This window comes from Athene noctua, chromosome 2 (assembly GCF_965140245.1).
Source record: "Athene noctua chromosome 2, bAthNoc1.hap1.1, whole genome shotgun sequence".
Classification (NCBI taxonomy): domain Eukaryota; kingdom Metazoa; phylum Chordata; class Aves; order Strigiformes; family Strigidae; genus Athene; species Athene noctua.
In genome coordinates, this window is record NC_134038.1 from 141,716,462 (window position 1) to 141,743,492 (window position 27,031).

General features: G+C 36.0%; 1 protein-coding gene across 2 annotated transcripts in view; it reads right to left on the reverse strand.

The window, feature by feature from the left end:
• Positions 1 to 27,031, reverse strand: part of ANKRD28 (ankyrin repeat domain 28) — a 79,415-nt gene that overhangs the window by 46,008 nt on the left and 6,376 nt on the right. For both annotated transcript variants that reach the window (XM_074900488.1, XM_074900489.1), the window contains exon 3: positions 9,855 to 9,933. In XM_074900488.1, the coding sequence (XP_074756589.1) occupies positions 9,855 to 9,933 (79 nt within the window). The remainder of the gene's footprint in view (positions 1 to 9,854; positions 9,934 to 27,031) is intronic.

Genomic DNA, 27,031 nt, shown 5'->3' on the forward strand with positions numbered 1-27,031 from the left:
GTACTCATCTTTTAAATTAGGTAATCCTCTATAATCTTTTTCACTTCCAAAGGCACATAAAAGACTGTTGGATAAAAAAAACCAGACTCCTTGCTTTCATTCAGCATCAAAAATCTCATCCTTTCCCACTACAGTTGAAATTCTCCATTAAAAAAGAGAGAGCAGCTACATTTACTCCCAGTGCCTCCAGTTGCCTTGTGGTTGGCGAGTCTGATGCATAAGTGTATAGAATGATGCTGTTCCTGTCCGCAAGTGTATAGAAACAGCTGTTCCTGCCCGCAAGAAAAAAGTTCGCACAAACATCTGTAAGGAACACAAGCCGGGTTTGGATTTAAAATTTTGTTTAAATAATAAATAAAATATAATAATAAAAAATATAATAATAAAATAGTAAAAATAACGTGTGTATACATGTATATATGTGTGTGTAGGTATACACATATATATAATCTTGGAGGCATTTTTTATAACGAGTGGAAAATTAGCCATCTTTATTTGAAGACTGCTGAGATTTTACAGAGATGTGATAGCTTAGAAAAAATGTTACTGTTTTGAAAAAATAGTTTGGAAATACTGCTGGAAAGAGTTCATAGAGCAATATATGATACCACACTGTAACATTAATGCTACATGGTCAGAGCTTATTACCTTCTCAGGCTAAACGTAATATTGTTATGTCAAAATCAACTTTAATTTTTTCTATGCGAAGAATAGAAAAGGATGGAAGGTGTTAAGTCAAAATGTCAAGCAGGCTGCTGGTCAGGGTACTCAGCTGAGAGACATGGTATTTTGATCTAAGTCTCCTAGGTCTGCACCAGCAAAGAAGTCTCTCCTAGTCCAGCTGAACATCCTGACCAAGAAACTTAGCAGTCTGCACAAAAACGTAGTTCTATATTCTAAGCAAAGCAAAGATTTTAAGTCAGTTCTCAGAGTTAAACGGGTTCTAGTCAATCCATCCCTTTCAGGCTTAAGAACACAACATGGAAGCTGATGCTGGATCCAAACTCTCACTTTGACCCTAGGTCTTCCAAGTGCCACACAGAGCCTGAGGTCTAATTGCTGGCTACAATTTCAGGGCTTCCCTCTTTCCTTATCCAAATTTTAGAAGTTTTGGGTGTCAACCTATTTTCCAAGTTCAAAAGTTTTTGAAAAATAAGTTTTAAAGAATGAGAAGTCCATTTGAAGAAAACTTCTAAAACCTAACAAAAGTTTGAGATGTAAGCTTACCATAAATATCTGCTTTTGCCAACCATCACAAAGACCTAATGTACGGCACCATATCATGTACCATTAACATAATGTACGGTATCAAGTTCTGCACAGAACTTAAACAAAAAAAGAATGTGAGGATTCTAAAAGTCACCAGAAATGTCTTAGGATTTTTGGTAACCCTCCCCAAAAGACTACCTGAATTATCAGTAAGTGAGAATGTAATCAATGTATTTCAAATATATCTGTAATTCTTGTCTTCCTAGTTATTATTAGCCACAAATTGTAAAAACAGATGAGAAAAAGAAGAGCTAAAATGGTACTCCAAGATCCATCCAACTTCACATCTACAGCCAACAACCAAGGAATGAAGACTTTCAAAGTCTAAGTGATTTCTATTTCTAATTTTAGGATACAAATCTCTTTGAAGTGTTTTAAAGGAATTAAGGGTCACTAAGTCACTGTCCTCAGGAAAATGCATTTGCAAGATTTGAATTCAGGTCAGATCCACCCAGGTGATGAAACCTGAGAAAGAAGCAGCACCATGCCCAGCAGAAGGGGAGAAATGCATGCTTCCACTCCAAGGAAGCAGCAGTTACCTAAGCTCTAGCAAAAATGTGCGTAGAGTCCAAGCCGTTATTATGGGTTCAGCCAAGCTGTTCACTGACAATACTGGTACTTTAAAACACAGCCTAAAAATCACATCAGAAGAGAGAAGGAATAAATACAAAAAGATCTTGGACAAAAGGTTTTCCCAGTGGTAAGTTCATCAAACTTGCTAGGTCTAAAGGAAAAGAAAATCTTAAAGTGTTGTTTTTGGTAAGAAATAAAAACAGCATTAGCCAAAGAAACACCTAAGGAAGTCTGAAGTGGTATCTAGAAGTAACATAGTCCTCTCAAAAGAACAAAATCAACACAGTAATATCTGGCCACCACTTTGTAACTGATCTTCTATCCAAAGAAGCAAAAAAGCCTAGGTCTAGTACATCCCAAAATTAACTTTTCAAATACACAAAAAAATTGTAGATTCTCTGACAAAAAAAAACAAATTTGACAAAAGATCTTCTAAATCTCTGATGGACTTAAACGAACCACCAACTTTGTTTTTTGCCCCCACAACAAGGAACTCTTAATGGAGTTCCAGAATTGTTAGACTGAAAGAAAAAGTTTTAAAGCAATAAGCAGAATAAGCGTACTACCAAAAACCATGTATCCACTATTAACATGAGAATAAGGAGATCTATAGCACTAGATAACGTTAAACAAAATAATATTTTAGATTAACATAGAGATACTTCCCCCCAAATTTCTCCAAGACAGCATCCTGCCAAGAATTATTTAAATTTCATAAAACAGCTTCTCAAAACAGCCTTGTATCTGAAAACATAATCCTCCTGTAGGCTGTTCTTTATTACCTAGCACATGATTTGGAGAAAATACTACCATTTCTCTCCCCACCTTCAGATGCTTTCCATGTGACATAAAGCTCCCTCATACCTATCATACTCCTACCATGCAACAATGAGGAAGTTTATAGCCTTCATCCTCTGGGTTAAAGCTCTACTCCAGACAATTGCAAATAAACATTAGAAAATATATTACACCTTTATTGCTTAAAGATTATTTGCTTCACTGTTTGCTTAAGACAGTTTGAACACATGCACATATATAATTCCCTGTATAACACTGCCGATGCAGTATTATCTCTGTGAAGCTCAATCTGCTGACGTGTTAACCAGGGCATTTCTCACATTTCAAATGCCAGTCATGCAGCAGTTTGCTCTTCCAAAGCACAGTGCAGTGTACCTCAATCCCCAATGTGCAAATAAAAAAACAAACCCCCAAAAAACCCCCACCACACTGGATGTTCCAGACTTCAGAGGGCTGGTCTTAACATTTATTAAAACTGCTCAAATATTTCATTTGTTTAATGTAAAATTTCATATATTTAAATACTTTTAATGCCATAGAGCTTGAAGGAAAAGGACTTGGGGGCTTGTCAAAGATATCAAATACAATACGGCAACACAAACACTCATCATCTTTGCTTGAACTTAAGAACTGATTATGTAAATGATACTCCCCTAAAAGTACACCTTCCAACCAAACCAATTTATTCTTCCATGGTGGTGCACTAAGCTGAAATATTAAACAAGATCTTCCCTTTCATCACCAACTTTGCTAGTACTGCCTACTAAAAGTTCACACATCTAAGGATTTTTGCTCTGCAAAACAGGGGGGGGGGGGGGGGGGGGGGCGCGCAGGAGAGAATTATTATATATCTTTTTTCCTCCTTGATTCTTATATTTCATGTTGTATTCACAAGACTGTCAATTAGAAAGACATTTAATAAATTTAGTACAGAAGCTACTAAAAAACCCTCAGTGATACTCACTTTTAGCAGATTTATATACCAAATGACACGTTTTCCAACTCAATACATACACTGATTTACAGAATTATCCTGGAAGCTTTGATTATAACAATCCATATCTGGCAACTGCACATTTAAATGTGCTATTAACCACCAACACCTGGACTTGTTTCTGCAATCCACTTGCTACTTCATTGGTGTCAATATTCTTTACATCTGAATAAGAGCTAGCATCTCAACCATCTCTTGAAGAGACAGGCAATGAATGACTGCGCAGGAAATGCTTCAAGGAACAGCCACACAACTCCTCCTTCATGCATTAAGTGCCATATAACTATATACAGCCATGTCTCAGCACATCACCTCTCATAAGAACTTCTGCTGTGACTCTCTTCCCAAGCTACTCTGCACCAGAACTCTTCCTATTTGTAAATCTTCTCAGAAAGCTCCATTACTTATGCATCACTACTTGGAAATAGATCCAGAGAAGAAATACAACAGAACTGACATGTCATTTTCATCGTTGCTCACAATACTGACTTAAGTACTGACTTGCCTTCCACTGTTTTGCTTGTAGTGTGTATTTTTAGACTGCAAAGGATGGTATTTTCCTTTGTTATTGTACAAGATGTGCTAGCAATTGAACAATATCGTAATACAAGCAAATAAAGCAAAAGTGTTTTCAATCACATATGCAACACAGACAGCTGATGTTCAATATTTGAAGCTCTAAAAATGTTATATTTAAGAGTAAAAGATGTAAATAAGATTTTTTAGATTGCATTTTAGAAAGCTAACAGACTTTGTCTTAACAACTAGGATACCAAAGTAATTTTATGAGTGATCTTTGCAGAAATTAGGAAGATCTCTGGTATAAATCACTAAGAAAAACAAGCTGTCCTACTGTAATTGTTTTCTTAAGGGCTAGTATTAGCTTCAGAAATTCTTCCTTTTCAAATTATCTACTTTTTATCTAGAGAAGAGACTGTGGAAGTACTTAAAGTGTAGACTACACTATCTGTAGACTACACCAGGGAATGAACAGATGGAGAAGAAAACTTTTCCTTAGATGATAAAAAAGTGAACATTCAGGAGGAGATACAGTAAAAGTTTGAAAAGTAAAGAAGATTTGAGATCTGAATTGGAGCAATCAGTAATAGAAATCTAGGGTAATTTCCTATTGAAAACTTGGATACTTGGAAAATTGTTGCTACAAAAATAATAAATAAGACCTTATTGAGAGAAAGCTTCTTTTTATTTATAAGCTAAATGCATAGTAGAGGATCTAGAGAATAGTGAAAAAAACCCTGAGATGGACAGGACTGGAAAATATTTTGATTAGACACAATGATGCTTCAACAATGGTTTTTATTTTTATTGTTTAAAAAACAAACCAACACACCCCACCCAACCCCCCAAAACACATGGAGATACACTGGCCACAAAAGGGAGGAAAACCACAATCAAGTCAAAGCCATCCTCCAGAACCTCACTGCCTTGTCAATATAACAAGTCCCTTTCCTTTCAGAACTTCAGAGTTTCTGCTGCATCTCAGCCACGACCTCCTTGAGCTTCAGAGAGCAACATGAGGTTTTCGGACTCCTTGCACTACTGAACGCTTCTATCTTTTCATAAGACAGCTTCATTTTCTCCCTCAAAGAGCATGAGAGCTATTTTCTTCACAGTAACTGACTGTTACTGCTGCCAGAGGGAAGTTAAGAGAGCTCGAAAAAGAAAACAGCAGACAACATCATTGTCAAAAGAAGAGGAAGTGGCCAAAAGGTACAGCTAGTGTAAAAGAAGCCACTCTGAAATGCCTTTGGCACACGGGTACACCTGCAATCCAAACAAAGGGAGCTTCATGCAGCTGATATTTTTGCAACAATGGCCTTTCAGCAGCTGAGCTGTGCAACTGTCATTGCATGGACTTTTTAATACTTGCATAGCTTCAGAATTAGATGAAAGAAAAGCTGGTAGAGTGGAGTAACGTTGCAGGGTCTTTAATATCCTTCAAAATCTGTTATTACTGTAACGATAGTTTTCCAGCGTCAGCATGATTCTTACATTTTCCAGCTGACCCAGAGGAAAGCACAACAAAAACTCATGGCCTGCCAAGCCTTAATGAGACGGAGTTTAATCACACACTCTTGTATGCTGAGCTCCATGCAGTGAAAATTTTGGGTTAAACAAACAGAAACGTGTTGTGTTAGTATTTAAGTATCAATGTAATATAGGAACGAAATCTATTCCAAAGAAAACAACAGGTAATTCAGATATTTATTTTCATGAATTACATTTATTTCAGTGAAAGCAATAATAGCCTACATGGTATTTTAGAGAAAACGCAAGAAAAAAGTTACTAATCAAACGAACACATACTGGGATCACACTAAGCTGTCCTGCTCCTCACATGTTAACTGCCTGCAGAATAGATTCTGATGGCATTAAAAAAAGCATAGGACAAACAGAAAGAATTGGTTTTTTACAAAGCAAGAAGCTTCCGCAGAACAATTCATCTGCAGGACTTAACTAAAAGAAGGGTTTGATTTTTTTAATCAGGATTTCTTGCAAAGAACAAAAAGTTAGCCATTCAGTTAAGACTTAATTATTTACTTTTCTACTTCTCAGTAGTTTGTCATCAAGTATTTACACAATTAAAGTCAGTGCAATTATGCAAAGTAGACATGTATTTGTGCACTAGGATGCAGAGTTATCATAGTAACACAACCATGATGGGTGTTAAGACTCTTCACAGGGTAATACAAAAAAGAAAATGCTTCTAAAATTATGGTTCTCAAATGACTAAAATACGAACTTTTGTTCCATCATTCTGTATATTATAAACAACCATCTTTATGCCTTTTTTTTTTTTTTACTTACTATTCACTTCCTTACCTAACAAATTTAGGAAGATAATCTGTTTACCTAGCTACAATCTAACAGGGAGAGATGATCTGAGTATTTAGACTTCCACAGACCATAATGGCAGGACGTTCATATCCTCAGGTGACATGTTTTTTAGCATTCAGTGAAGCACTGTCTCAAGATGAAAAATAAAAGTCAATCTAAATGTCCAGCCCCAAACTGGAGTCACTGAAGCAATTTTCTTTGCTGTTCAGATTCTGTATCCAAACCATCACCTTCAGAGGTGAAAGACTGTAATAGGAGAGGTCACAGAACAACCTTGAGGTTTAGCGGGAAATTATATCAAGAATTCAAAAACTAAGTGTGCTTGTAAGACTGAAAACTTACTCCACAAAAGTGTGCAAATAGGTTCAATCAGTTATATCTTCAGAATGTGCGACATGGGTTGCTTATATCTTCAGCAAATTAAAATAAAGATATTGTAGCAGCAATGTATGATTGAAAATATATACTTGAAAGCAACATGAATCCCCTGGAGGGAGATGCAAAAGATGTTCCAATCAAATGTAAAAAGCCCTATGTCTAGGTAACATATGATACACACTTTAACTAAGAATAGAGAATAATGAGAAAGAATCAGGTAAGAACCACTGAGTAGTGGAAAGATTAATACTGATTTTAGTAATTTTAAGATCCAGTTTGAAGAAAGACTAAAAAAAGTTAAAGCAAAGAGTCTTTGTAGGATGGCATGCACAACAGGAAAACAGTAAAGTGGTTCCTAGTAACGTTCCAGCAAAACTGCATTAGATGACATTACAAGTTGCAAAGCCAAGCCCTCACAAGGTGAGAAATGCTAGGCTGAAAGTAGTCCACACTACCGTAATTTAATTTCTCGTGCAAGTACATTACAATATGTCAATTAAGGCCACATACAAAATTTTTACATGCAAATTTACTGCACAGAGGAGACTGTTGTTCAGAAAATGTTATTTATTAAATAAACTATTTTCTCATTGTTCAAAAAGAGGCCTTGCAGCATGGCAAGTACTCTTCAAACCTTGCTGTGCTAACAGATGTTCTCTATTTGCTCCCTAATGCTCATCTATTATGACAAAATGTAACACTATACATCTGTCTCAAAGGAGAGATTTGATTTCCAGCTGAAACACAAGAGATGAATTTTCCATATCATTATGAAATGGAGAGGATAAATACACTTAACCTCTGTTCCCCATCTTCCAATTAAGAGAGTTAAAAGAAATATCTTGGCTTTTGCATTTTGAGACACCTAGACCCAATTTCTCAGAGAAGTAGCTGGTGCAGCACTTCAGATACAGCTGTGAGTGCTCATACTTCACAAAGCACAAAGATTTCAAATTCAGCCTTCAGAAATGAGGAAGACTAATTGGTCTGGTTTGAGCTGCTTGCCTAAAACCACAGCTTGCAAGAGGGTAATACACAGATTAGAGCCCAAGTACAGCACAGCCTTTCAAACTGAACAGCCTTAACACACAGACATCACTTTCTCATCCTGCAATTAATGCCCTTCTTCATTCACTTACAAATGCATCAACAACTATCATCTGTGCCTCCTTCCCTGTACCACCCCTATTCATTCCCAGCACAGCCTTCCCCTGTGAAATTCATGAGGCTGAGGCTGTGCTCCTACAGCAAGGATGCAATTGAAGTCCACAGCATAGCACATGAACACAGCAGGGTTAAATTGATATTGCCTATACATTCCACAAATTTCAAAGCTTTTGATTTTGCAACTATTTAATGCATTGGTTTGTGTAAGTAAATCTTGATTTTCATTAGATAAATGTTATCTGAGACATATCAATGCCTCCGTCTTCCTGAACAATCTGCAGACACAGGAGCACCCTACAACCTCTCCTGCATGCAACAGCTCAACTTTGGAGTATTTGTGCAGACCTAATTCTTAGTTCTTCACCACCTCCCACCTTTGTTGTCCTATTTTTCTTATACTCATGCCCAAGCTATGTGCCTAAATAGCATGACTAAACTTTTTTCCCCTACTGCCATCCCCCAAATCAAGATCTTGTCTGACTAATATCTGAACTAGAATCTTGCTTCTTCCATAAGCCCTTTGTCTGAAAAAAAGATTTTCTTCACAGTTCCAGTAACTGGACTCTGTTCACCCAAAACAGTCTGAATCTTCACTCCCAGAAGTAACTGACTACAACGTTGCAAAATTTATAACATGGTTAGTTGTTCCGGGTTTTCGTTTGGTTTTGGTTTAACTACTGTGAAACCCCCCTCCCCAAGAGTTTCCTTAAAAGTCCAAGATGCCTTTTCAGAAGACAGGGGTCATTATATATTTTCAAGAGTTACCAGAACTTGGGGTTTTTTTGTGATAGCGAAAACCAGCACCTTCTCAGAAACACAGGTGAACTCTTCTGGACAATTTATCACTATAGAATATTTCCACGAGAGATATATATTAAAAATATACATAATATGGTATTAATTAATTATAAGTATATATCATTTTATATACAGAGTACATATATTAATGAGAAGATTATATCTTGCTAAATTATAACAAATTAAATTGTGCCTGACAATTTCAATTGAAACTCTGGAAGTGACATCTGCAATCTTAAAAGTGACATTTTCTTAAAGCAAAATTTGTTATTAAAGGTTGATGTGGGTGGGGGGACAGGGGTGTGGAAATAGCCAGCTCTGCACAAGTAAGGTGTGCCATTAAGCAGACTGAAGATTAACATAGTTCTATGAGACTGTTACAAGTTTTAATCTATTTCACCTTAAAGCTCCATATCCTCCATACCATGAATTCAGCCTCAAGCTACCTGATTCGTAGATTTGTCCAAGACCAAAGACAATCAATTCAGTATCTCAGTCATGAAGCTCTTTCAGGTTTGGTTGTGGTTTTTTTTTTTAATAAGACAGAAGTATACTGTTTTACAGAACTTACTCTTTGTCTTAATACTAATGAATAGAAAAAGAGACAAGAGATTTTTTTAATTTTCCAGCTGATTCTAATTACATTCTGTGCATTTAAGCTAACAGCAAAGGATACTTAAAAATAATATAACCAACTCTGGACGCCATCTTTCATGTTCAACTTTACTTGTTTTTCTGAAGGCCATTTCAGAACCAAAGCAATGCCTAAATCTGATGAAATGACAAATAAAAATAGCTATAATTGAGAAGGCTTTCTACAAAAGAATATTTTAGAGTAGAGCTACACAGTATTCTAACACTGATAATTCTGGAAACCAAAATTTCAGTATAAACATCTTCAATTTTTAGTACATTAAGTATCTCAATAAAGGCTACACAGAATAAGACGTACATAAATACTTCTTCGGGTGTGCATAGTGTTATTTGGTTTTTTTCCATTAACATGAACAGGACATACCAGATAAAATAAGTAGTTCAATAATTTCTGCATCTCCCAGATAGGCAGCAGCATGTAAAGGGGTCCTTTTCTCATTATCCTGTGGTAAGAGGGGGGAAAAAAGGTTTTATTTAAAATAAAGAGTATGTTTTAGCATTCTGTATGAGTTATGAAAAAACACTGCATAAAAGTGCATCTTCCAAATATCGTACATTTTATATTTTAGAAAACATAATTACTCTAAAGACCTTAGTCACATTTACTAAGACAAGCATGCTTCTCCCTAAGGAACTCTTAATACCTACATAGTCAACCAGTGTTTTCATGACATACAGATGTTCATCACAGATTAACCCATCAGTTAGATATCGCTTGTCTCCAGAGACAGGAACTTGAGGCTGTCCTACACAGTTAAAAACGTTGTGTCACCTTCATATGCAACAATTAGTGAGAAACATTTTCTGTGGAAAGTTTAAAGTTAGTTTCAGCAGTTATTTTTTAAATAGAAAATAGAGAAGAACCTGGAGTGAGTATGGGCAAGAATACTGAAATCCAGTTTCAACTGTTTCATTTACTGTAAATAAGCAAAGAGAAGGTAGAGATGCAATTTATTCTGCAGAAAACACTGGAAGATTAAAGTGAGACACAGCACTTTTGATTAGTTCAGGCTGATCTAAGGTTCTTTTGAAGGTACAAGTAAGAGAACATACTTAGCCATACACAATACATACTGATGAATAGTCACTTTTGAAAGACTAGCACAAAATATTTCTCAGCTCTTTCATGATCAGTGCCAATTTCCCTGCACCAGCTTATACCTTAATCAGAAAGTAAGATCAGTGTCACATCACAGTGAGTGATAAAAATGAACAAGAACCAACCAGTTTACTCTCCAAGGGAAGGCCACTGAGGTATCAGAAAAGAGATGGATTATCAGTCAGCATCCCAGCTCTGGCCTAAGCTTTGCTTTGATATCTAGCTCTTTTTCAGTAGGGTTTCAAATACACCAGGGTTGAGGGATCACGATTATAAGCAGCAAATTTTAAGTCACAAGACATTTCTATTAATTCAACTGTTGTGTCACAACTATAGTAAAATTAATGCACATTTTAATTTACTTTTTTTACGAAAAGCATTCCTATCCCTTGCCAAAATAACCTTATACAGTGAATCCCTACTTGAGAGCTAGCAGCATACAAGAAAACAAAAAGTTTACAGCAGGAAAGATCTGATAGTAAAACTAGAGCCGAGACCCAAGAAGCCACTTCTAAAACATGAAAGACAATTTCAGAACTTAGAACATTCAACCCACCCAAGATAACACCACCACACACACAACCCCCTGCCCTGAACAACTTATTCCGTGTTTAGTCCCTGCTCAGAAAATGTCAATTACACAGTCACCACCTTATTAGTGTTTCCTATCATTTTTTTTATTACACACAAGTATTTCCCAATTGAGCAACACAAATCTGACACTGATGCACCCAGAATAAGGAATCAATACTACTTGCTTATCAGTAACACCACATAATGCCTCACAGTAGCAATTACTTGCCAGTATATCTTACTTGCATATTAAACATTTATGACAAAAGAGACAGCCCCTGGCACCAAGGACTTGCCATCTAGGGGGAAAAAAAAAAAAAGAGAGACACAAACAGGAAGCACAAGAGAAAAAGTAATACACATATTAAACTTGCTTCCTCAGCCCAAAGGCAGTAAAGACCAGCCAGCAATGAAACGCAGTTTTCATTCCTCCAGTCTGGAAGATCGGAGCTACCATAGCTAGCTAACATTTTGCTACCCCATTTAAGCCTATCTGATAATGCCAAAGAGCCTATAACCTACAGATTAAGGAACACAGAAGAATGAGTATGATAATACACTGCTGCAGTTTCATTGTAGAATTAGAGAAAATAAGATGGGCCACGAGTATGTCCTTCTGTCGAGACAGTAGAACACAAGCAAAAACTGCATTCCCCACTTGAAGGGCAAAACACATTATTATCAAAATTTTCATTACATTTGTTAAGATGTTGGTTTGTTTGGATTGGTTCCCCCCTCCCCAAACTCAGTGACATAAGTCATGCAAGTACCCAAACTGATATAACCAGAAATCTTCCAATAAAATAGTGGTGAGAAGGGAGCTGCTGTTTGTCCAGAAAAATGCCAACTCCCAAATATATTTTCCTGAAACTTCTGATAAATTTGAGCCACGCTTCTCCAAAAATCCAACCTCTACTAAGGGAACCTGTTCAGCATCCTAAAACCACCAATATACAAACATGCAAACAGCTTGAACACAGGCAACACTTCCATTCCAGCATTCCTATGTTTCCAAGTTGTGTGCTTACAGTCATGCAAATATTTCAGTTTTGCTGCTTTTAAAATGTCAGCTTGAAAATACTCAAAGCCCAGCTCCCAGTTCTGCAGACGGGAGTAAAACTGCAGGAGGCTGGCGGAGACCTCCCTGCTCTACAGCACCAGGGCAGCCCTGCTGGGATGCTTATGGCTTGTCATCTGGGTCAACTCCAGAGCCTGGTATTTCAACAATCTCAAGCCTCAGGGTCTCTATCAACCACAAGTATTCTGCAGGTTGAGGGTGCTTTGTCAGAAGCCCTGACATTTCCCCCCCCCCTAACTTCACAGCTGGAAATTCTTGATGCTTCTGAACTTTTTTTTTTTTCAATTTAACAAGTTTTTGGTTTAGTATTTAAAAACCTGCTTTTCAGAACTTCTTACAAAACCAGAAATGCTGCATTCAGCAAACTCTCATCAGTATGAAGTCTTTACTGCCATTAAAAGAAAATTCTGATTTTGTTCCATCTGAAGTCTTACATTTTACTGAATTTTAATAAATGAAATCTGAGTTCTGTATTTTAAATGCTGTTAAAGTATTGCTATACAGATCAACTACTTTTTATTAAGAACCAGTAATCATTTGATGAACAAATTTCATCCGGAAATACGAACTACTTCTTATAAAATACAGTAAATAACACCAATCAAACTTTCAGTTTTTAACAAGCAACTTTGGAAGCAGACATCTTGCAGCACTGATATAAATATAATAATATAAACACTGGCCCTAGGGTTGTTCCTTTAGTTTCATAAACTTAAATGACACTAAAAGAAACATTTCAAGTGAGAAAGGGGTTTGTACATAAAAGCCACTTTTACAAAGAATGTAAAATTTAACACTGTTGGTACTGTTTAATTCCAAGTATCACAGTATTACTGCAGTATTTGACAACACAGAACAGCAAGCATTGTGCCATCTTCATTTTCCAGTTCAAAAATCTGCAAGGCAAATGGGACTATTACAACTCCAAATCAGCTGTAGTGTTACTAAGGAAATACATCACAGTAATTTCATTAGACAGGTTGTTACACAGTTGAAAAAGAATGTTGGTATTCTAGTAGAAACAGCAAAGAAATTTATATTCCTAATAAGAAACTCCAAAGTTTGATTTCAGATATTGGTCAACACTGTCAACAAACTAAAAAGCAATGAAAGGGCTTGGTCCTTAAGGAATCAAGTTTTCAAAATGGCAGTTCTATGTCACAAAAACCCCAACTTCATATTTATATGTGCCTTTGGGTTGCGTTACATGAAAAACATATTCCCTCTATTCACAGTACTTCGATTTCTCAAGTTTCTCAAACATTTCATCTACACAGGAGTTCTTATAAGGATTACCACATGCGAAATACCTAGGAGAAAGCCATATGACCCCATTAATACCCAATTTGGAATAAAGTGACAGGGACACTGGTGCTACAAGCTTCTTCATAACTCCCCTAACCTAGAACAAGGATAATGCCATCTTTGTTTCATTTTACCTAAAACGTGGGTTTTAATTGTTCCACTGATTGCTTCCTGGATCAAAACTTCTACAATGGACAAATCAATGACTAATTTAAAGATGCAGCACTCAAGTGTACCTCTTTTTGAAGCAGCAAGTATCCTCTGAGATGTAACAATTTATTCCTGGTTTGGGTTCCATCTCTGCAATTGATTTAGAATAACTACATACAACTACAGAGAGTTTTAAGGAGATAGATGCCTTAAAGGCAGATCTGTGTTATCCCGTACATATCCAGTAAGACCGCCATAACTTGACCACGGCTTCCCAAGGGTATATATTAGGATATAACTACAATCTGCCCTTCAAACAGTTCAACATCTACTGATCCAAAATCTTTGAAGTATTTTCGGGAAAAGCATGAATGCAACTTCACCCTTCATGAAAACTCTTTAACCTATCTGCTCTACAAAACCAAATTTTGCAACAACACTTTAAAATACTCTCATTATTTCTTGATCACACTTACAAGTATCATTTAATAGGTGTTTTCTGCTGTATCACTTGCCAGCTGTCTGCTTCAATACCATCTGTTCCTTGCAGAAACAAATCCTAAATACACAATCATAAATCTTGAAAGAGTTTCAATTCCAACATACCCTGTAATAGCTTTAATAAACATTCCTTGTAAGTAAAACTATGTTTAAATATAACACTCTGTACTTTTCAGTTAGGTTAGAAAGATAGGACTATTCAACCAGCATGATTTGCAACTCCTGGGTTCACAGATAACGTGTAAGAACATGATTACAAAATATTTCAAATTTGTCAGTTGTATTCAGCCCTACAGATGTCTCTCCCAGTGTGACGTCCCAGTGCTAAATTTGAGAGTCACTAGAACACTGAATTTTATTTGCAGATTTTGCTACAGTTTTTAGAATTATCAATTAATCAAGTAGAATAATTGTCTACTCTAACTAAATGTTTTGTTCCTCTACACAAAAAAAGAGAACACATTTAATTATTTGGCTTTTATGTTCCAACCTTAAATTTCACAAAAGTTTAGTTTAGGTACATAATTCTACAATTGAGGCCACTAACCCTTTGGAAGTATGTCCAACCACAAAATGGTATCTTAAAAAGACATAACTTAAGTAGAACTTGAAAATTAGTTGTATTATTGTCCACTGAAAGTAGAATAAAAAGACTAAGTATTAGTCTTTCAAAACTTGTAAATCTCTGACAACTTAATTCTGTATCCCCATCTTGAGTGTAATTAATCTGCCATTTCTTTGGCTTTTTTCTCAATATTTCTTAACTCAATTCTCAGAACATCACATTGTCAAAAAATTAACAAATTTTTAACTAGTTTTGTCTGTCATCATTTTAGAAGCAGACCTCTTTTTCTCATCATGTTTCAAATTTAAGATGCAGTTCCTGTGAATGCAGGTCCACTCACCCACAATAGAGTGAGCAAGCCTAACAAGGTACAATAAAGGTCTTCAAGCTTAAAACCAGGAGGAAAGCATGCTATTAACCACAAAAATAATACATATTACATATCTAACCACAAAGTATCCTCTGAAACCAGATTACAGATACATCGTAGTTGAAATGACTAGATTTGTCACACTGAATCCATTAATTTCTTGAGCTAATGCTTGTGCTACTATTTGCATAAACACTTGCATTTCGTTTGAAAGAGACATTTTTTGAAACATCAGTGTTAAACTTTCATTAATAAGACTTTAACACTACACATTGCATTTCAGGACATATCCTCTTCATACCATCTATTGGGACAGAGCAAACCTAGACTTCCAAGCAATCACAAAAAACTGAGGAGGAATCTTTGTCGTCTTGCTCATTATGACAGCAGTAACCGCAGAGTAGAGACACCTTGTCTTGTAGGAAAAATAGAAGTGTCTTTAGCAATAAGGGTCATTTCAGCTGTAATCTGTCAAACACCAGTGTTGTTTCTAGTCAAGATGTTCAGTACCAATTTGATAGTGCATGCTCTTTGACTTGATTCTAAATAATAATAACACCTGTCATACTGTGGATTAAACCACTAAATCATTCACTTCTGAGTACCACTGTAGTTTGTGGTGACCTTAAAAAAAATTAGATGGCAGTGGTAGGCATATAGTAGAAAATAAAATTTAAGTCAGAAGAGAACTACAAAGCAACCTGGAAAGAAGTCACAAGAACACTATTTTGGGAAAGACCAAAAGTTAATATAAACTTATAAATGTCACTCTAAGCATGTATGTTCCTTGAAAGCATGAGCTCACCACACTTTCTGAATTGCCACAAGTAAAAAAAAAAAAAAAAAAAAATCCCCTAACAAGGTAGATTTTAGTGAATCTATACTGACACACAAAGCAATGAGCAAGCACTTTTAGGACGTTAGAAGATAAGACTATTAGTTGCATAATTGCAAAGGAGACATTAACTCTCCTCTCCAAAATTTATTTTCCAAATCAAAAGCTCAGCAACTGCAAATGAACAAACCATAGAGCTGTTCAAGTTTTACATGGGCATATTTCTGAAATAGGACAGAAGTTTAGCTTGGGTCCGGGTGAATGGGCAAAAGAGGGAGGAACCCACCCTAAGTAAGTTGCATTAGAAGCTATAGAAATGGACAATCTGATCTATTCTGATTTCATCACTAATGGCAGTGATAAAAGGCTAAGAAATTTTGCTATAAAAACTTTTGAGCTATATCTGTATTCCTAGCATGAGAAATGAATGAACAACAGAATGAACATTGGACAGGAAATGTTGGTCTCCTTCCCTGGGACAGTAAGATATCTGCCATGGTGAGAGCTTTAGGAGAAAAAAAAACAGGCATCACAGACACATTCTAAACTGGAATTTGAGAGTCTCTAACAGTGGCGACCAACTGCAAATCACTTCAAAACAGAACAGCTGTCCCTTCCTTTTCTGGCTATTGGAACATTCCAGGCAATCATATTTCTTCCCTAACACAAAACCCGGAGTGTATTTGAAGTCTTACAGAAAAATAGCAGGTCAAACATATGAGTTTTACCTTTACCTAGAGGAGAGCAGAACGACACTGCCTGTTGTGTACCATTCCACATTACTGGGACACAAATACAAATGGGGAATCAAGAAGACAGGGAAGAATTTATGTTGCATGGCTTTGTTGTCTGGACATACTTCGCAATCCCAAAAGCATCCTTGTTTAAGCTGATGCCTCCAAGCATTTTTAAAATTCGAATTTCTTCTATTGATTTGAACTTCAGAATGCCACTAAAATATATTAAATAATTTATTTCCCATTCAGCTAATGATTATTTGATTCTCTTCAAATAACAAAACTAAATAAAGTTGATAAAAAACTCTATCCTCACTGAACCATTACACACAATTCATACACAAAGAAAAATAAATAAAAACACATTGAAAGTTTGGCTCTTTTATAAAAGCAGTCTGGTGGGAATCACTGAAACTAAGTTTGCCCAGAAAAAACTCCAAGGATTCATATACATTATAGTGACGTTATTTTGGATTATTCATTTATATTCAACCACCTCTTATTAAAAAATTCCCTTTAAAGAACAAATAAAATAGCTCAGCTGTATCTGTCTTTTTGCTTTTAAGTAACACCTGAAAATACCTTTAATAAAAATTGCACAAATAATATCAAAAGTTCAAGTTACATGAGTAAACATCAGATGCTTAAGTGCTCTTGTCCAAAAGGTGATCTGGTCTTCAGTATTGGCAGTCAGTAGAACAACTTGTTAAGAAGGGAATCAGAGAAAATCTGCTGGTTTAACTTTTATCAAATCCCACACTTTAACGCTTGTAGCAACTTAGGAATTTTGAAAGCAAGTCGGTACTAAAATAGAAAAAGGACTAGCAAAAAAAGGGAACAAGTTCAGAAGAATTCATATTGTTAACACTATTCTGGACATCTTTTCATAAAACTAATTCTTCAAATGCTCGCTGTCTCATGTCACAAGCATTAGGCAAGAAATAACATTCAGGTATAACTGTTTGAAGCCCTGTCCACTTAAAAGAGTGGCACCAGAAGACAGACACACAAAAAGAAAAAGAAAAGTAGTGACTCACATTTAGTGCAAGGAACAGCTAATCGAGCTTCATTTCCATCTATGATTATGATGGCTGGACCCTACAGGCAGCTAAATTCTCAGAGAATGAAAGTGAAATTTTCTCATTTAAAGACATACACTCAAAAAAATACAAGTTATTTTGATGTGGCTGAGATGTTTAAACAGTGAGATGCAGTTCATGAGCATATCCTGTATTCAGGAAGGCCATTATGAAGTACTAAACCTTAAAAAATAGGCTGTTTCACTAAGAAAACACAGAATAGATTCTTTTTTATTTGGTTTCTGGAAGACCATTATTTTTGTCTGCCAGTGACAAGAGAGAATGAAATTAAATATCCTACTGTGTTAGAAGTAAAAAACTATCAATAACAACAAATATGAGGACAAGAGGGCTTGACGTATTCTGGTAGACAGTGCATCCTTATTTCCAACAACTAAAAGAGGTACGTAGCAAGAAGACTTTTTGACTTGTAGGTAAGTATTTCAAGAGACATACTTTGAAACAACTAAACACCTGTGTATTTTTCCAATTCTAAGCAATTCACCTCAAAAACATCTCTCCAGTTTTTGATTTTTTGAAAGTACTAAGTCTGGGTGCTTTTTGCAAATAATCTTCTCATACGCTTTCACCTTTATGTTCCATGCAGGTTTTAAAATATTGCTGTCACTGTTAAAATTCTTTCTGGTCAGATTTTTCAAACCCATCTTGTTTTTGAACAAACACAGCTTGCAAGAAAAGCTGAACCTAGGTCTCTATTCTATAAAAATGTCTACATAACTTCTTTTGCCCACATTATAAACGCTAGGATTCCTTGTGAGTAAACTCAAGCATCCATTTGGGTGTCAAATAAGGACCTGAGTAACTGAGCAGGTTTTGTGAGCTGTTCCCTTTCACTGGAAGTTCCAAAATCAAGAATTTGGTCATTTATCACTAATAAAGGCTACTGAATTCTTGCCCAATACATGGAACGAATAAAGAGCTATACTCTACCCTTTGATAAGAGCAACTTGATCTCACAGCACAGCTGAGACATTTTGGCTGTATTTTTCTTCCTTTAACTATGGAATTAAAACAGAGCAACTTTTAGGGCCAAGACTGTTAATATATTAGATCATTTGGGGGGGGGAATGACAAAAGCAAAAAATCCCACACTGAAAATTAAAAAATACACACCCACAAACCCCTGTAGCATTCAAAACTATGCTATATTAAGAAAAAATAGAGTAATTAATAATTAAAAAATACTTTCCTCTGGCTTTACCCTTCCAAAATCCCAAATATATGATTTGTAAACATTTACCTGGTGCATATGGCAGAAGAAAACCCCAGCTTTTAATTGGAATGCAGTTGCCAATAGGAAAAATGATAAATAACTCAAACTAAAAAAATTAAGTAGTATGTGAAAACAATGGACTTTCCATAATGAGAGTACAGTGATGTGGAGCACATTACATAACCCAGCCTGCACTTGTAGAGCAGACTGAATTGCATTTGAAAGAAAGGGACAGTGACTACCTTGCCTTATTCCATCACCTATCTGTAATATTTGAGAATACAAATAAGAAAAATATGCCAAGACAGAAAATAGTACAATACAGGCTCTGTTTATGCTCCAGTGAAAGATCACACCAGACTAGGTAAGGTATGCACATCTCCATCCCAGTTTAAATCCACCACATTATGCTCGGGCCAATGGCACTTTTGTTCAGAAAAGCTGGGGTTTCTGCCTTTTTCATTGCAAAGGCTAGCACTAGGATGACAACCCTCTATGTGTCTGATATAAATCAGGTATTTGTCTCACTAACTGCATTGTCTTGGTGAAAGAAAAAGGTGGGTTTTCCAGGTTGTGTGTTTAACATTAGCACCTCTTCTTGGAGCAAGGTAAACCATCTTGCTTGTGGTGTTAGGTTCAACGGCTTCATAAAATAAGGTCATCCAGCTGCAATAGGCAAAGTCATTCTGTTAAGAGACCCTCGCATTATTCTGAACATCTGACAAAGTAGCATACAACACAATGTACGCTAATACAAACTGTTAGGTAAGAAAAATCCTGCCGAATATATCTATTCTGAAGAATGAAAATGAGAGTCAAAAACCCCCTCCACCCAACAATAAGTATCTGCAACAGAAAACAAAGTTCCCACATTGATCACAAAAGACAGCAACAGAAAGACTCTCTAGCAAGGATCAAAACTCCTCCAAATGTGCTGGTAACCTTAGGATTTTATTTGCACCAATCCTCAGACTATGTGGATAGGGAACATGCTTAGAAGATAACTGTCATTATAGGAAGTGGTAACAGTGACTAAAGCAAGACATTTGCACTCCTTTGAGACAGTAAGTCAGCATTATGTAATTTATAAGTTACCATAATTACATACATACCTATGTATATAACTAGTAATTCATGCAAATAAAATCTCAAATTAAATTAATGATCAGGAAGGGTAATAATAAAGTAGGACTTTATTAAAGACCAGAAAGAGAACAGAATTCTACTGATTTAGAAGATGGAAAGATACAGGCAGATATCACAGGCCTGAGAAAATTCTCCTTGAATTTCATATTTGAGACGGACATTGTATCTGAACTTTTGGGGCATACTCTCTTCAGCAAGGGACTCAGAGATCCCTCACTGCAATGAATTTTCAGTTCATTTGTCCTCAGACCTGACACCAGTACGAGCCTTTCCAGGCCCTACATCCACCCACCGACAGTTGACAGAAGTCCTCCTCCTTGGGCATTTATAAGACAGCCCTCCCTACATGCAGTAAACAAGTGAGAAACACTTTATTTTCCCAGTTTTTGATATACATCCATCCTTTAATAAAGTATATTTAAGGAACTTAAAAGGTATATCTACCTTGTGTAGAGCCTGTATACAAGGGCCAAGCTGGATGAAGGAAATGATGGCGTTTACTGATAGTGCATTAGATATTCCATAGTAGATACGTAAAATAGCTTTAACTACTTGCAAAGTGGAGAAAATTGTCTTGTTCGAAGGTTATGTTACATGTGTATAAAGAGTTTTCACCCAGAAAGTTACTGCAAAAAAATCAGTAAATTCAAATCTTATCTTGCTATTACCAGCAATGCATTCTTTAAGGACTGTGTCGATGTTGGAAGTTAATGCACATTAAGTCTACTGAGCCTTTTTCTTCTCTGCTTTTTCAGTTGGGATGTTCTGTTCTCAAATACCAGTCCTTTGCGTGACAGGCACAGCAACTGCCAGGAGTAACCCCAGTAAGCTCTAACTATTCAAGACCTTGCCTCTGGCTTGTTTTGTAAAAGCAGCAGGAAATGCAGAACTTCAATTATGCTTTGAAGGTTACAATCTTAAGTAATATCACTGAAAGTGTTAGGGCAAATCAGACGTGATCTACAAAATCACTATCACTAAGAATCACACTGGAGACTCAAACAAAATTCTTAATACACATTTAAATTTGATCTAATTATTCATGGTTCTCTAAATCAATGCCAATTTTTCAATGTTAAAGAAGTGACCGAAACAAAACCTGTCTGTCAAATACCCAATTACTGTAAAACAAATTCAGTGTACAGCCAATACAGTAAAAGCACTGAGACGCAGACATCCAAGCTTGTTTGCCCAGTTTAGCAAACAGTACAACTATATTAGCATAGTACTAGGTGAGTTTAAAAATCTGATGAGAAGGAAGATATATTAGCCTGAGTAGCACATCACTATTATTAATCTATACTAAGTCTCTAAAGAGCATTTCTCATTACCTGTACAAGGCAGAACCATGCCATTTAAGCACATTCTTCTTTTCTGAGAGTCCTACAACTTTGCAATGGTAACTTTGAGAGCTACGGTCCACAGAATCCAACTGTACCAAGTTACAATTTGCTGATGTTAGTCAAACTATCCCATAACTGTTGAAGGCTTGTTTGTATCACTCTAGTAAGAGCCTCATTTGCACAGGCTAAATACAGTTATTGACATGAAGCAGGGAATTATTCCTCTTTGGACTGACAAGGTTCTCTTATTAAAGAGTTTTGATTCTGAAGACAAATGCCCAATCATACAGATTTGTATTTAAAACATTCTGAATCTATTTCTACACCAGAAGAGGAACTCAACACCATTTGGATGCACTTTATATTGAGGCTGAAAAACATGATTCACTCTAAACCACTGAAAAGGAAATAAGACATCTGATTATTCATTACAGATGACACGCTTGAAAAACATTCCACAGAAATGAACAGAAAATCAACAACTTTAAAGTTAAGTAACAGTAAATAACTGCTATATTATGAATTTAAATCTTCTTTGGAGTAGCTGGTGGATAGTCTTTACAATATACAACTTGAAGCAAGTTTCCAGAACACTCAGAAGAATTAGGTCTCCAAAGTTTTCCATTTCTAGACTCAGTCAGGCTTCATATCCATGAATCAAACAGACTCATATAAGATCCTTTAGAAGTAGAAGTTTTCCTATAAGAAAAACCTCCCTGCATTCCCTGCAGCAAAGTTTCTTCTTATTCCTTCAGATACATAACATGAATATTCACGTTTTTAAGATCTGACTTAAGTCTTTACCAAAATAACCCCTGGACATTCCCATATAGTAGTACTGAACTCTATCTACTCCCTTAAAAACACCTCATTAAAACTTGAGCATGTTTAGAGGTAAGATGTTTTACAAGCTAACTTTTTATCTTGTTAATAGAACACCACACACATTTGCCTGTGCTAGTCACATAATGCCCTTCTGAAAACCACCTCTTAGACCTTCTTGTACATGAGATACTTCACTACTGCCTGAAAACTGATGCATGGCTGTAAGTTCTGAGGAGGCAGAGCCTGCTCCTGTCTGCACAGGACCACAAACACTCTACCAAAAATTAGGAGTCTTCACAGAATTTTTCTGCTCTTCTTGAGATGTAAAGAAATTTCAATTAAGTGAACACTTTATAAAGTAGGAGAGTCTCATGACTCACATTTCATCAGGCTGGTCACACAGGAAATAGGGGTTTGTGGTGGAAACATTAAGAAAGCTCAGTACAGAGATATCTAGAACATACAGAAAGCAATACAAAGTACGTTGACATGCACACTGGACAAAAGCCCAAGCAAAAGTTTAAGGAGAAAAAGAACACCTTGCTCCTGCTCTACAGCTATATTTTATTAGAATTCCATGGGCAAACAGGATAGAGGAGTGCTACCATTAGTCTCTGAGATTATATACCATTTTCTTCGCTCTCACACATACGAAAAATGTATTTACATATTTCCTCATGGAAAATGAACACAAACCAAATTAAATAAGGCCATTAAGTACTTAAAATGCTGCTATCTAATTTAAAAAAGTGCTCTCAATTCTTATTAGAGAAATGTTCTAAGAGATAGGTGTAATTATTGTTATTTAGATGGGCAACAAAAATCCTTCAATGAATAGTTAGCAGTAGAAGCTTCTGAAGGCACACTCAGCTTGTGCTGTGATTTATGTCGATCCTGATTTCACCTGCTCTCTGAGAGGTCTCACTGTCCCCACTTGCCCAGCACAAGATTTCTCAGACTCTGCTCCAGCACCTGAAGCTGGGTTCCAGGCAGAGGCTGCCAGGCAGGAGCTGCTGCACTGAGTCAAGGCCTGTTTCTCAGCTGTGGTTTTTTACTGGAGGGATTTTCATTATTCATATTTGTTTATACAGAAACATTTTATTTCCTCTCTGATCTCCTACAGTTATTTCAAAGGACTGTTCTCACAGTCAATTCATTTTATGCTTACTGTCATTAGCATTAAATAAGTTACCATTTTTTTATACATATACACACACTGATACATAACTTGAATGCATATATATATGCATGAAAAGACACATACATATGTGTCTTTTCAATATACAGTTTTTAGCTGCAGAAAAACTCAGAGCAAGTCACTGTGCTTAATAATCCAAAGGATGAAACAATTAAAATAACTAGCACCAATCTCTAAGTTGTAACTCATCCTATGTTCTCATCATAGAGAAGTCTTTCAAACTCACAAATACCTCTAACCTTATTCCTCAAACTTGCTACACTCTAAATTGGAAATAAAACCAGATGACAAATAATGTTCAACCAAGTAGGAAACTTTCTAGTGAAAAAAAAAACAAAACTCCAAAGTTGAATAGAATTTTAAATAGATAAATAATTTGGAAAATTAGTAAGCAATTTAAAAATAATTTTTTCTCTAGATTTGATTGATAAAACCTGAAGCTATAAATCTTAAAATCATGCTAGCTCTAACTAGCACATTATAAAATATGGGAAATTAAAATTTGTCATTCTAAATGTCTGAGGAAAAAAGTGTTCTCAATAGCAGAAAACGTGCAAATATTTCTATATACTTTATTAAGACATCAAGAGTAATCATTTTTCACTAAAGACTTCTTTGCTATGGTTAGAGACTCAAGATATTACAACTTTTTTGAGAGGTCTTAAAATTAAGACTGTTTTTAATAGGTCTAAATTATGCACTCCTCCAAGATATTATTACAGCTGCACATTCATACTGTCAGTCTAAACAGTCCAAGTTACAATAATTACAGTGTCTCTTTATTAAATGCTTGTCTGCAATTGGAAATTAGCAAAAGACCCAATTAAAAAGTGACTGATACTTTTAAAAAAGAAAAATGTATGCCAGATTGAAACTGTCTAGCAATGACCACAACTAAGAAAGGAAAATTTCATAGTGTGAACTATTAAATAGAAGTAAAAAATAAATAAATTGTGCTCTTCAGAATATAGTACTATTTTCTGGATGCCTTTTTAATTCCTCCCTCACATTCAAATCAGCAAATCAGAAGTTAATAGTGCTGCCTGCACAGTCTGTCCTGCCAGGAAATACAATAAGATGCTGCTCCACAGTACCAAATATGTTAGTGCAAGTTTTTGTTGCCAACACCAGCTGCCAACAAAAAGCAGTCCTTCAAGCAAATAGTTGCCTGCAGGAACCTGACTAAATAGTTACCAATGCTGGGTTCGATGCATGCCTGGGACAAACAGACTAGTTCATAAACCTGTAATCTCTCATCTCTTCAGAAACACAGCCTGAAGAGTTAAAAACTGTGCACATTTCTTGCTTAGTCTTTCCTACATCATGCTAACTTTTAACTACTAATTATTTTCACCAGTTTAGATACAAAAGCCACATGGTAGCTTTACTCCGATTGCCAGGAGCTTTATCTACTAACTAGAGATGTTATAAATGAATTAGCCTGGAAAATTATTTTCCTACAAGCATCTCCAGATGGACCAAATCACAAACCATTTCAAAGCATCACAATCTGGTTTTCTGATCAATGGCCACAGTATTCCTGAAGTGGAAAGGAGTATAAAATTTGGACACACCTACCTTCCCATTGCTTTCATCTGGCCTATGCAAATCTCTGCTCAAAACTGTCAGTTTTTCCCACCGCTATCAAAACTATTTCCACTCCCTGAACCACCTCCAAAAGCGCAGAAAGACAGTATTGCAGATGAACCACCACTGTTTGAAAAGCATCACATATTAAACTGTTCTGAGTGACTTCCAGTGGTCCCAACCAACAGATTCTAACCTGACTCTTAAGTTACAAAAGGCACTGGTTACAAAAGGCGTAACTCAAACACAGCAATTAATGCAGAAAGAGGTTTTTAGAGACATAGATATGTCAAACTGAAGTGAATTTACATGTGTATTTGTGTGCCTGTTTTATCAAAAACAACAAAAAATATCCACATTAGTCACTGGTAAAATAATTGGCTACAGAAAGATAACGAACATAAAGGTAAAAAAACTCCTAAATATTATTTTTACCTCATTACACACTATGGCTTTCTGTTTATTTGCTTTTAAGCAAGTCCACAATAGTTACTTAGGTAAGGTTCCTTACATTGAGAGATATTTCAATGTAACTGATGAATTAGATAGCAATTACAGTCTCCCACATAATGATGAAAAAAGTCTTTTAATGTATGAAATAGGTACAGAATTTATTTATAGGATCAGAACATTGAACTCTACTAAATTTTGTAGAATGTTCTGTAGATCAGTCAAGTAATTCAGGCTTTCTGTTCTACACTGCACTTTCAAGACTGCAGAAAAAAACCCCACTTATCCCACATTTCAACCCACAATGTTAAGAATAAAGATGAAGCAGGAAGATCATACATTAATTTCCTATTTTTCTATTTAACCTCTTTTTAGGACTTTGTCAGTCAACACCAGCATCACACAGAATCTTCCTTTGTTTTTAAACTGTGTTTTAAATTTTCATTATTCATTCCTAAATTACTAATATATCTGAGACCCCTGATAATCTAATTCTCCTGGTACTCAGACTCAACGCTGTATGAAAAGTCCTAGACTTGTCACCAGACTAACAAACCAATTTTCTTCCTCCTTCAGTATATGCAATGACCTGCACAGTAAGATAAATTTTAAAAAATCAATGAGAAATCAAATAAGATGTCATATCTTACCCTAGAAGAACATCCAGCAACATTCTCCTAGTACACAAATAACACAAAGAAGTTGTTACGCAAACCCACATTTGGCAGGACTGGGAATGGAGCCCACATTGCTACTGCAACAGTCATCCACGCAGCAACCCTACTGCTCAAAATAACAAAGTCAGCTACATACGCTTAGCCTTCCTATTTGTACCTAGCGCTTTGGTGCTACCAGATCATACCTCTTGTCAATCCCAGGAACAAAACTTGGGGTTTATGGGCAACACTTCATTGCTATCCAATACAGGTGGGGGGGTAGTGAAGGCAAGCAAGGTTGATTGTTTCTCTGGTTTGGTTTTGTTTTCCCTTCTTCTTAAAATAGTAGACCAGGTGAGCTTTTATTTTAGTTTTTGGTTACTTACTACAGAAAGGAGCTATTAAATTAAGAGCTGTGCTGGATGGCCAACAGTCCAGAATAGAAATCATAACAGATAACCCTGACTGCTACAGTCCTTGGTACAGTAAGTGGAATTTAATTTTTTCACTTTATGTTGGAAGAAACCCCATCAATTCATGCATAAACCAGCTTTAAAATGTTTCATAGTTTAAATATATCTGAATGTCACAAAGCACAATAATAAGTAAGACACAGGTGTTTCATGTTTAAGCCACTTACCACATTATATCAATATCACTACTTTAAACAAGAGCAGTGAGCACTTTTGAACATTGGGACAAATCTGTGTGATTTCAGGATTCCTCCAAAATGAGTTCTTGTTTGGCTTTAGCATGAGAAGAGCAAGGGGCACACTGACACCAGCTCCAGAGAGGATCAGATGTTTATCC